Below are 12,389 nucleotides of genomic sequence, written 5' to 3' on the forward strand. Positions count from 1 at the left end.
CGAGCCGGACTCGCACCCCTCCCGCGAGGCGGGCCGAGGTCAGCCCGCGCCCGGGGCCGTGTCAGCGGCGGCGGACCCTCCGGGCCTCCCGGCCCCAACCCGCACCCCGAGTCCCTGCCGAGCGCCACTCCTCGGGAGTACCCGGCGGAGTTCCCAGCCCACTCCAAAGAGCGAGCGCCGGCCAGCCTTGCCGGTGCCCTTGCCCCGGCCCCGGCGACGCCCGGGTCGGTACCTTGCGGACCCCCTTGTAGATGTAGAAGTAGAGCTCCCGGCCCACATTGAAGCAGAGGCGGTCGCCGTTGCCAGACTGGTCGTTGAGGTTGACGAAGGAGACGCGGACAGGGTTGGATCCTTGCGAGTTGAAGGGCACCCTGTTGGGCCGGCTGTACTCCGAGTGCGGCAGCAGCTTGTACAGACCTTCCCGGGTGGTGAATTGGGTCTTAATCTCGTTCATCTCCTTCCCTCCTCCCTCCGTCGCCATCTTGGAAAGCAGCGTTCATCCTGCCCTAAGTGCCCGGATCACGCCCACCGCGCAGGCGCCGTCCCCGGCGCTCGCTCTCCCCCTCCGCCCCTTCGCCCTTGGCCCCGCCCACCCGGGGGCCCGCCCTCAGAGGCGGGGTCAGGGGACGGGGCGGGCTTGTTTACGGCCCGACTGCGCAGGCGCGCTGCCCCGGGGCTCCACGCGGCGCGCTGCGCTCAGGCGCCCCACGGCGTCAGGTCGCGTCCCCGCGGCCGCGGCGTTCGGGGCTGGGAAACCGGGACGGGGCGGCCGGCCGCAGCCGGTAAGAGAGGAACGGAGCAGGCGTGCTGGTGGGGCGGCCTCCCGAGCTGCGGAGGGCTCGGTGGCTCAGGGTCAGGTCCCCCGGGGATTGAGGAGGTCCCTTAGCCAGGGGCGTGTGGGGAAGGGCTCGGGGCCGGGGATGGCGCAGGGCTTCGGAAAGGGGCTGCAGGGACAGAGCGTTCCGAGACGGGGTGGCCGACGTGTGTTGCGCCCAGGAGGACCTGTTCCTGGAAGGTCACCCGCGGGGTGTGGCGGTCCGACCGCCGGGCGCCCTGTGGCTTACACAGCGCGCAGCCGCCCCGAGATAACGTCCTGGGTGCTCTGCACACCGAGCGCCGGTCACCAGGAAGCCTCGGCGTCCTTGGGGGATGGTTAGGTCGTTTGTCTTTAAAACTGACGGTTCTGGGCCCGACACGAAAGCCTAGTAGCTAAAATTCTCGCCTTGGGCATGCCGGGATCCCATATGGGCGCCAGTTCTAACCTCGGCAGCCCACTTCCCACCCAGCTCCCTGCCTGTGGCCTGGGAAAGCAGTTGAGGAAGGCCCAAAGCTTTGAGACCCTGCACCTGCGTGGGAGACCTGGAAGAGGCTCCTGGCTCCTGGCTTCGGACTGGCTCAGCTCCAGCTGTTGCTGCTTGGGGAGTGAACCATCAGACAGAAGATCTTCCTTCCTCTCTGTCTTTCCTATCTGTATATCTGCCTTTCCAAATTAAATAAATACATCTTTTTAAAAAATGAAAAAAAGCTTTAAAACATAATATATAATAAAAATAATAATGTTTGCATCAAACATTGTAGTTGTTTAATATGCGTGCCATGAGCATCCTGGCATCCTGGCACCCCCAGTCAGAATGCTCTAGCTGCTTCCTGGTTAGCAAGGAAAAGGATTTCTATTGGGTTTGTGGAGAATTGGCAAGCAAAAGCTAAAAACTTTTTGTTTCTGGATCTATGGATGCACTCAGGTGCACTTTGCCAACCAACAGACCTTGGAAAGATTGTCATGACACTGGAGCTGTAACGCTGGCAATGTGTCGGAGCTAGCAGAACCTCGGGACAGTCCAAGACATCATCAAAGGATGTCCCCATCCCGTGTGCATGGAGTGTGGCAGCGAGGAAAGCCCCCTCGCACCGCCCCCCAGACAGAAGAGCAGCTCTGAAACACGCATGCTCCCTCCAGCCTTCCTGCCCTGATGGGAGACCCATGTGGACGTGCAGCCCTCTTGACAATGTAAACAATAAATGTTTTTTAAAAAATTAAGATTTATTTATTTTTATTGGAAAGTCAGATATGCAGAGAGGAAGATCTGTCTGTTGATTCATTCCCCAAGTGGCCGTAATGACCAGAGCTGAGCCGATCTGAAGCCAGGAGCCTGGAGCTTCTTTCAGGTCTCCATGTGGGTGCAGGGTCCCAAGGCTTAGGCTGTGCTCCACTGCTTTCCCAGGCCACAAGGAGGGAGCTGGTTGGGAAGTGGAGCAGCCGGGACACGAACTGGTGCCTATATGAGGTCCTGGTGGATGCAAGGCGAGGACATGAGGACATAGCCACTAGGGTATTGCGCCGGGCTGAAAAAAAGATTTTAACATTTAAGGTGGTTTTGCCACAGTAACCCGAAAAAAAGGACTAGGCCTGGGTGGGTAACTTTGGGAACTGCATGTGAAAGTTTAACCGATTCGCTTTGTGAAGTAACCAGCTGCTCAGACTGACCGTGTGGGACAAGCTCCTTCTGTCGTTACAGCTCTGCCTTCTTACGTGGCCATTACTGGATCTGAAAGGAAATTTAGGAAATAGATGTACTGCTCTTCATGCAGGATTCCCACTTTGTGCCTCAAGTCTGTCGTGTTAAAATCGACACGCCATTGAGATGGCCTTGCGCATTCTAAAAGGCAGAGTGATATGGAGACATACAGGTTACACCCTGAATGGTCAAAGCCAGGAATCAAACTCCGTCCACCTCTCCCACGTGGGTGGCAGGTCACCACTCGGACTGTCCATTATCTCCCAGCAGCAAGGCATCGGATGTCACGGGAACGCCTGGGACAAGAACCCATGCTCCGACGTTAGGATGTCAGCATCGCACACACTGGCCTAACTGATGAATGAATTCACGCCCAGCATTGTGGTGTAGCAGGGTAAGCCTCTGCTCAGCACGACCTCCCATATGGACTCTGGTTCTCGGCTAGCACTCCTAGGAAGGCAGCAGACGGTGGCCCGAGTGCTTGGCGCCCTGCACCCACATGAAACGCACTCCAGGTTCCTGGCTCCAGCCTGGCCCAGCCATGACCATTGCATAGAAGATTCTCTCTCTCTACCTCTACTTTTCAAATAAATTAAATATAAAGCTTTAAAAAGCCTTATGTAAGAATGCAAATCCATCATGTACAAAGCAGCCAGTTTCTGTCATCGTGAAGTGTGGCATTGAGTACCTCCCACGTGCCCTCAGACGTGCCCTCCCAGTGCCATCAGACGTGCCCTCCCACGTGCCATCAGACGTGCCCTCCCAGTGCCCTCAGACGTGCCCTCCCACGTGCCCTCAGACGTGCCCTCCCACGTGCCCTCAGACGTGCCCTCCCATGTGCCATCAGACGTGCCCTCCCAGTGCCCTCAGACGTGCCCTCCCACGTGCCCTCAGACGTGCCCTCCCAGTGCCATCAGACGTGCCCTCCCAGTGCCCTCCCACGTGCCCTCCCAGTGCCATCAGACATGCCCTCCCACGTGCCCTCAGACGTGCCCTCCCAGTGCCATCAGACGTGCCCTCCCAGTGCCATCAGACGTGCCCTCAGACGTGCCCTCCCACGTGCCCTCCCACGTGCCCTCAGACGTGCCCTCCCAGTGCCATCAGACGTGCCCTCCCAGTGCCATCAGACGTGCCCTCCCATGTGCCATCAGACATGCCCTCCCAGTGCCATCAGACGTGCCCTCCCAGTGCCATCAGACGTGCCCTCCCACGTGCCCTCAGACGTGCCCTCAGACGTGCCCTCCCACGTGTCATCACACGTGCCCTCCCAGTGCCCTCCCACGTGCCATCAGACGTGCCCTCCCAGTGCCATCAGACATGCCCTCCCAGTGCCATCAAAGTCTAAGGTCTTAAAGCCAGAGCACTCTGAGCACTTGGGGATTGGCTGAGTCCTTCTCTGGGCCTTCATTTCCAGGCACAAGCTTACAGCACAGGTGCTTCATCCTTTTCCCAGGAGAGCGAAGAGAACTCGCTACATGACTTGTCCAAGTTACTGCTCTAGAGCTAAAGGTGGGAGAAACAAGCTGAATTTGTTTCAACCGAGAAACGCTGCAATAACTTAACCCAGTATGCTCATTGCACCAATTGAGCCAGCTGAACAGCTAACCAGTTAATTTTAATGTACTCATTTAAGCTAAATTCAGAGGATTAGAATAGCAACTTATGTCTGAAATCAAGTTTTTTCAAACTAGAGAAGCCGGTGCACGGACTGACGCCATCCAGCTGGTAAGGGATCGCCTCTAGAATTCAAACACTCACAGCGGCACTTACGGTCCCTGCCCGTAAGCACGGCAAATTCAACAAGCATTCTGCACTTTTCTGTACCCAGGGGGTGCCCAGGCAGAGCCAGGGTGCAGCCTGGCCGGAGGGAGGAAGCACTCAGCAGGGACAAGAAAAGCATCCTGGGCTGGGACTGGAGATTACTCCCAAAGGGAAACAAGGGGCTGATAAGCACATGGTCAGGTGCTCTGAGTCAACACGCTTCCTACACACTGAGATGGTTGTCACCAAACACATAGGCAAAAGGGCCTGGCACGAAAGCCTAGTGGCTAGAGTCTTCGTCTTGCCATCTGCCAAGATCCCATATGGGCACCACTTCCCATCCAGCTCTCTGCTTGTGTCCTGGGAAAGCAGTCCAGGATGGTCCAAAGCCTTGGGACCCTGCAACCACGTGGGAGACCTGGAAGAGGCTCCTGACTCCTGGCTTTGGATTGGCTCAGCTCTGGCTGTTGCAACCACTTGGAGAGTGAACCAAAGGATGGAACATCTTTCTCTTTGTATTTCCTTATTTCTGTAGATTTGTCTCTTCAAAAATAAATGAATAAATGCAGAAATAAACAAGTAAATAAATAAATCTTTAAGAAACAAGAAATCCAGGTAAGGCGGGACAGCCTGCAATGCCAGTGGCCGCCAGGAGAGGGTGCTCTGCGCACGTTACTTATGCTCTTCCCTTGCAGGACGCTGGAGGCCATGTCTTCAGGTTTTGAGATACTTAAGCACTATATATGAAAAAAGAAAAAGTCATTTCTTGAGATTTCCCACCCACACAGTAAGTTCCTGGGTGTGCTGAGGGGGGACTTAATGCAGTGCTTCATACAGAACAAGTGACCAGCACCCCAGGGCAGTGTTGTAGCACCGCAAGTTAAGCCACCACTGAGACACCACGTGTTCCTCCAGGATGCCAGGTTCGGTCCTGGCACATCGCTTCAACCCAGCTTCCAGCCCGGGAAGGACAGCCTGACGGGGCCTGTCCTCTGTGTGGGGGGCCCACCTGGGCCCTTGCTCTTAACAGGGAGTGGACCAGCAGGTGGGCGGTCTGTCCCCTCGCCTCGCCCTTACGTGCCCCTCTCCTTAGCCCTGTCGTGTTACTCTACATTTCAGTGAAAATATGTAAGAAAAAAATTGTGTGCACTTGGGGCACAACGTGGAGTGGAAGGAGTAGCAAGGGAGCCAGGCCAGCCCTCCAGGTCTGCCCAGGAGTGTCCTGAGGCCGCTGACCCAGGGCTGAGCAGCTCTGCAGGGCTGGACTCCCGGCAAAGTACTCAGGGCCGGGCAGCTGTGGCAGGAGCTGGGACCTGGGGCTGGAATGTTCTGGAAGTGCTGCCCAGTAGGGTTTGCAAGGGGTGCTGGGATTTGCAGTTTTGGCCCAGCAAGTGGGTAGCTGAAAATAGGACCCCGGAGTGGAAGGTGGCCCAGGCGCGGCCCTGCCTATTTGGACTAGGGGTGTTCTCAAGGGAAATTCCAGCCCTCTCCGCAGCTGTTGGGAGGGGGTAGGAAGGGCAGGAATGAGTACCCCAGGACGACTCGGGAGGTTGACGGGGACCGTGCAGGAGCTTGGAGTTGACATCCGAGAGGACCACTTGACAGGTGCCAATCTCCAGTCTGTCCTGGGTGTGAACCCCAGAGGCATGGCCCGAGATGGTTCTGAATGTGTGCCTTCCCCTGGGGCCCCACGTGTCCACTGTGTCCCACAGGCAGGATGGCTCCCCGCGCCAGTGCTTCAGCTAGGGAGAGCACGCCGAGCTACCCTGCGCTGCCCACACCCCTGCTGAGTGCCCCAAGTACCCACTGTCCACCAGAGTCCGGCCAGTCCCTCTTCTTCCAGGTCATGCCTTTCAGCACGTCCACTTAATCCCCACATCCTATCTAGACGTGGCTGCCCCGGGTTCCCAGGATGAGCGAAATAACACAGCCCTGCCTACCCAGGAACCCCTGGGGTCCTTTCCTTCACCGGTGAGCTGAGTCTGCTGCTACGGGCTGGGGCGTAGGGCCTCCTTGAGAGAGAATGCAGGGCCCCCAGGAGCCATTGGGGGTGCTGGGTCTTTCATGAGGGTGGGCGCTCCAGGCTATTGCTCTGACACCTGCTGTAATCACCAGGTCACATTTGAGCCCCCTGGCGCTGGCTGTGTTTGGCTGCAGTGGTCCACCCCTGCCCCACCAGCTCAGCAACCCCCAGCCCAACTGTCACACTCAGCCAAGGCACTGCCTGGCCTCTCCCCTTCTCCTCCAGGCCCAAGTGACCCTGGGCGCTCAGGGGTTCCCTCTCCAGAGGCCATTGGCCACACCCCTTCCCCAGCAGCCAACACCACCCACCCCCTCAGCAGGCCTGGAAGCCGGGTCTGTCCTGAGGCTGTTCCCTTTGTCCTGGAACCCCAGGCCTGCATGGTCCCACAGCTGGAACTCAGGTTCTCCATGATTCTAGGAAAGGAACCGTGTTCAATCAGAAGACACTGTGGGGATGGACTTGGGAGCAGTGGGATCTGCAGCTGCCTGCAGTGCTGTCTCCCCTTATCTGAGTGCTGGCTCACGTCCGGTCCTGGCAGCTCCGCCTCCAATGCAGCTGGCTGTGACCACTGCCCATGTGCTTGGGGCCCTCCCACCCATGCAAAGGACTCCTGCCTTCGGCTGGCCAACCTTGGCTGCTGCAGCCATCTGGAGAACGAGCCAGCAGATGGAAGATCCCTTTCTCTTAGGTTTCTCCCACTCTGTGTCTGTCACAACCTTTGGAAGAAACAAAATAACACTAAAAAAAAAAAAAAAAGCCATCACTGGGGCCCGGCGCGGTGGCCCAGCGGCTAAAGTCCTTAAAGTCCTTGCATTGAGCACGCCGGGATCCCATATGGGCGCCGGTTATAATTCTGGCCGCCCCACTTCCCATCCAGCTCCCTGCTTGTGGCCTGGGAAAGCAGTCGAGGACGGGCCAAAGCCTTGGGACCCTGCACCTGTGTGGGAGACCTGGAAGAAGTTCCTGACTCCTGGCTTCGGATCGGCACAGCACCGGCCGTTGTGCTCACTTGGGGAGTGAATCATCGGACGGAAGACCTTTTTCTCTGTCTCTCCTCCTCATTGTATAGCTGACTTTCTAACAAAAAAAATAAAATAAAATAAATATAAAAACAAACAAAAAACATCATCGCTGCCAGCAATCAGGACGGCCAGCCTTTTCAGGGCGGGCTGTGCAGGGGCATGCAGGGCAGCCAGTGGGAGGGAGGAAGTGCCCTGTCCCAGGGGGACCAGTGCCACCCTGAGGACAGGCCCACACTGGCCAGCACCGTGTGGTACGGAACCACCCCAGCTTACAGCTTGCCTTGCTCTGTTGGAGCAGGGTCAGCAAAAACACACACGGCCGTAAGCACAGACAGAAATCCAGACCCCGGCCAGGACCCAGCATAAAGCCACACACAGAAACAGCCAGAAGCACACGAACACACAGACATAAATAGAGACACACACACAGAGAAACACAGACACACACACAGCAAAACATGCACACAGAGGCACAAGGAGAAACAGACACAGCAAAACACAGAGAGAAACACGCACCGTGGAAGCACACACACACAGGCTCCCACCCTCCCACCGTGGCCCCAGCACCCTGGGCCAGAACACTGGCTTGTCTGGGTCTGCCCTCCCCTGCAGGGCTAAGCAGTGGACACAAGGACGCAGAAAGGGGCCCGGCAGGTTTTGTGCTGCTTGGTGCCAGCCTGCCCAGTGCAGAGCAGCTCCTGTGTGTGGCCACATTCCCTGCGAGATGACAGAGACTGGGCGGCTGGCCTCAAGTCAGCGCCTGGGAGCTGAGTGCTAGACCGGCTTTATCTGTCTGGGAGAACTGGCGCAGGGGGCATGGGTGAGGCACAAAGAGGAAAGAAATGGACCACTAGGATTCCATGATCATAATGGACAATGCAGGAAAGCTGTCCGCTTTATTTATACAGAAACAGTCAAACTGGCTCAGACTTTCTACGTCATGGTCAAGTGGGTGTTTTTAAGGATAATTCTGCCATTTGTTTTACCTAAAAATAGAAGTTCCTACTACAATTTTTTTTTAAGATTTATTTTGTTTTTATTACAAAGTCAGATATACAGAGAGGAGGAGAGATAGAGAGGAAGTGGAGCTGCTTGATGCCAGTGCATTCAAGGTAAAGCCCTTAGCCACTAGGCCACACCACCAGGTCCTCCTGCTACAATTCTTATTCTACAACTCAATCTTGTATCACAAAGAAGAGGGGAACCTAAAGAATGAGGAAAGAATGAAAGCCTAAATACAGGTCCCTTGATTAGCATAAGGTCAATGGGGACAGCCAGGACAGTAGGAATAATAGAAGGCCCTTTTGCAAGACATTATTATTGACATTAACCTCCAAGCTCACACTGAGTAAAAGGCCAGCCTCACAGCAGCAAACAATGCCTGGATGGATTAGAGTTCTTCCGCAGGGTGGTCCGGTGTCCATGCAAAGGAAGGTGGAGCTGCATTCAGGTTGGAGACTTCTGCCGGGCCCTGCCTACAGTGGAGCAATACTCTTCACACCTTCGCGTCCCCCACATCCACTGCATGGACCCCAACACTTTCCCATTTTCTCCAGGGCGTTCACCACAATTTTTAAAGGTTTATTTTATAAATAAACAGCTTTGTGAGACTCAGTTGACAGGGGCTCCGTGCAATGGCAACATTGGCTAATCTTCCAGCTACCACTGCAGCATCCCATATGGGCGCCAGTTCATGTCCCGGCAGCCCAGCCTCCCATCCAGTTCCTTGCTTGTGGCCTGGGAAAGCAGTGGAGGACGACCCAAAGCTTTGTATTCCTGTACCTGCGTGGGAGACCCGGAAGAGGCTCCTGGCTCCTGGCTTCGGACTGCGTCAGCTCCCACAGTTGTAGCCACTTGGGGAGTGAAACCAGTGGATGAAAGATCTTTCTGTCCTTCCTTCTCTCTGTGGGTCTACCTTTCCAGTAAAGATAGATTAATCTGTTAAAAATAAATGAATAAATAAATCATAAGAAGAAAGTAGAGCCAGGCGTACCTGATGTGCGGTTACATCTGTGAAGTCACAGAAGTCGGCCAGCCTGGCCCGAGCCCCAGGGTGTCTGCAGGCCTGTGGACTCCACTCCTGATGTGCGGTTACATCTGTGAAGTCACGGAAGTCGGCCAGCCTGGCCCGAGCCCCAGGGTGTCTGCAGGCCTGTGGACTCCACTCCTGATGTGCGGTTACATCTGTGAAGTCACGGAAGTCGGCCAGCCTGGCCCGAGCCTCAGGGTGTCTGCAGGCCTGTGGACTCCACTCCTGATGTGCGGTTACATCTGTGAAGTCACGGAAGGCGGCCAGCCTGGCCCGAGCCTCAGGGTGTCTGCAGGCCTGTGGACTCCACTCCTCATGGGCCCGGCATTGTGGCACAGCCAGTGAAACGGATGCTTAGCATTCCAGCATCTGATATCAGAGTGCCACTTTATGTTCCACTGCTCTGCTTCTGCTCCAGCTCCCTGCTAACCACCTGGAAAAGCAGCTGAAGATGGTCCAAATGTGAGGGCCCTGCACGCACAGGGCAGATGGCTGAGCTCTGGGCTCCTGGCTTCAGCCTGGTCCAGCCATGACGGTGTGACCACTTGGGGAGTGACTCCCCCTTCCTCTCTGTGGCACTTGTGGCACTCTGCATCCCAAAGTCATTCTTTTTACCGTCCAGGGGAAAAGTGGTCAGACTGACTGGACAGCGAGAGGACAGTGGGAGGGGACACCAGCTCAGCAGCCATAACCAAGCGCTCCATGCAGATGGCCCCGGCAGGCCGCAGCAGGTGGCCCTGCCATCGGGCCCCGTTGTTGTCATGGAGGACCTGCCTGCAGCTCTGGCCAGGGCGTGCGCCGTGGTGGACACTGAGGTGTGTAGTAACAGTCGAAGGCCTGTTCCTCTCCTTCTGTTGCTCTCTCAACTAGATGCAAATGCCTTTCAAAAACATCACTATCTGGGCAGTGCAACAAGTCCTTGGAAGTGTCACCCGCAGGACTCGGTGCCGGGGAGGGTGCCAGTGCAGTGCCATGGCAGGCTAATTTTCCACCTGTGGTGCTGGCATCCAAATGGGCACCATTGGAGGCCCAACGACTCCACTTTGATCCAACTCCATGCTGACGGTCTGGGAAAGCAATAGAGGACCCCTGCATCCACATGGGAGACCCAGAAAAAGTTGGTAGCTTCCAGTTCAGAGCTAACCCAGCTCTGACTATTGCAGCCGTTAGGGAGCGTACAGGGGGTGGAAGATCTCTGTCTCCCACTGGCTCTGTGACTCTGTTTTTCAATAAAATATTTTTCAAGTAAAATTTAAAAAATCTTACAAGAAAGAGAGAAATACATCACTGAGGGAACAGGGATGGGGTTGCCCAGGTGAAACCAGGCTGGAGGGGTGGAGGCTCCAGCAGAGGAGTGGGGCGCAGCACTCGGAGGACCCCTCCACCGGAGGGACTCTGACCCACAGGCAAGCAGAAAAAGGCACTGGGCATCCTCAAGAGGGGTCATGGGGTGTGCTGCTGCTGGACACAGGCCCTGGGCAGATGGAGGATAGCTCAGCACCCACAGGGCCTCCTGGGCCTGGGTGAGGAGCTCTGTGCAGGGCACAGGGGAGCCAGGTCTCGTCCCAGCCGCAGGCCAGCAGATGGGGGTGTGGATGGGGACGGGAGAAGCTGGATTCCTGAAGGTTCCAGGAAGGGACAGCTGGGGGCAGCCAGGAGCTGTCAGGTCTGGGCTGGGCGAGACCTGGAACAGTGGCATGAAGGTCACCTTGGTGAAGGGGTCCCAGGAGGGAGGCGGGCGGGAACAATGGCCTTCAGAATAGGCCAGGGAGTGGCTTAGGGTGGCTGGGGGGGGGGGCGGGTCCAGGGTCAGAGGACAGAGGTGATACTGCTGGTTTGTTTTCAGGCACATTTGCAAGGCAGATGGCAGAGGAGCACATCTTGAGCTGGCGCCTCCATCCCCGCTTCACTCCCCAGACGGCCACAATGGCCTTCGCTGGGCCAGTCTGGGGCCAAGAACTGAGAGCTTGCTCCAGGGCGCCCACACACGTGCAGCAGCCCAAGGGCTCGGCCATCTGCTGCTGCTTTTCCAGCCAGACCCAACTGGGTTCTGGGGATGTCAGCATCCACTGACTGCACGTGGCTCCAGGGAGGGGACAGCCCCGGGGCCTCTGTGAACTGCCCCTCCTCCCCCAGTCCAGTCCTCCCTGTAGGGAGAAGCTGGGCCTGCCTGGGCATGAAACAAACAATAGCCAGGACCACCTCGGCCCACGTGGCCGACAGTGCCTTTTTTAAAAATGTAATTTTATCTGTGTAAGAGGTAGAGCTACAGAAACAGATTTTTTTTTTTTTTAAGATTTAGTTGTTTTTATTGGCATGTCAGATTTACAGAGAAAAGGAGAGACAGAAAGGAAGATCTTCCATCCACTGGATCACTCCCCAAGTGGCCTCTGGCTGCAGCTGAGCTCATCCAGACCCGGGAGCCAGGAGCTTCTCCATCTCCCACAGGGTTCAGGGTCCCAAGGCACTGGGTTTTCCCAGACCACAGGCAGGGAGCTGGATGGGAAGTGGAGCAGGCAGGATTTGAACTGGCGCCCACATGGGATTCTGGCGCATGCAGGGGGAGCAGTTTTGCCACTAACGTAGCGCACAGGCCTGAGACTGTTTCCTAAGCCGGTTCACTCCCCAAATGGCCGCAACACCAGGTCAGGTGGAAGCTGGGCGCTTCTTCAAAGGTCTCCCACATGGGTGCGGGGCCCAAGCACCGGGACCATCCTCCGCTGTTTTCCAGTGACAGGGAGCTGGGTCGAAAACGGAGCAGCAGGACTTGAACCAGCAGGTGCTTCGAGTGGCGGCTTAACATACACCACAGCGGGGGTCTGTTTTCCCTCACTACTGCGACATTATTTCCGTGGGTCACACTCCTAAAGGAGCCAGAGCACGGCTTGGAAACCGTTCTGGAAAAGCAGATTTTTGCTAGACAAGAATGGAGGAAATGTTCAGTCAAGTTTATGTAAGTCAGGAGGAGCTTCCAGATTATTCCAGAAGGTGGGGGAGGGAGGGAGCCAGTGAAGGGAAGGGCCATGGCTGGGCAGGGA

General features: G+C 56.5%; 1 protein-coding gene across 1 annotated transcript in view; it reads right to left on the minus strand.

The window, feature by feature from the left end:
* Positions 1 to 510, minus strand: part of WDR20 (WD repeat domain 20) — a 43,092-nt gene extending 42,582 nt beyond the window's left edge. Inside the window, 1 exon segment of the mRNA XM_040975043.1 lies at positions 233 to 510. Within this exon segment, the coding sequence (XP_040830977.1) occupies positions 233 to 481 (249 nt within the window). The 5' untranslated portion in view covers positions 482 to 510.
* Positions 511 to 12,389: the final 11,879 nt, after the last annotated feature.

Source organism: Ochotona curzoniae, unplaced genomic scaffold (genome assembly GCF_017591425.1).
Source record: "Ochotona curzoniae isolate NIBS_2020 unplaced genomic scaffold, NIBS_Ocur_1.0 contig_2688, whole genome shotgun sequence".
Taxonomy (NCBI): Eukaryota; Metazoa; Chordata; class Mammalia; order Lagomorpha; family Ochotonidae; genus Ochotona; species Ochotona curzoniae.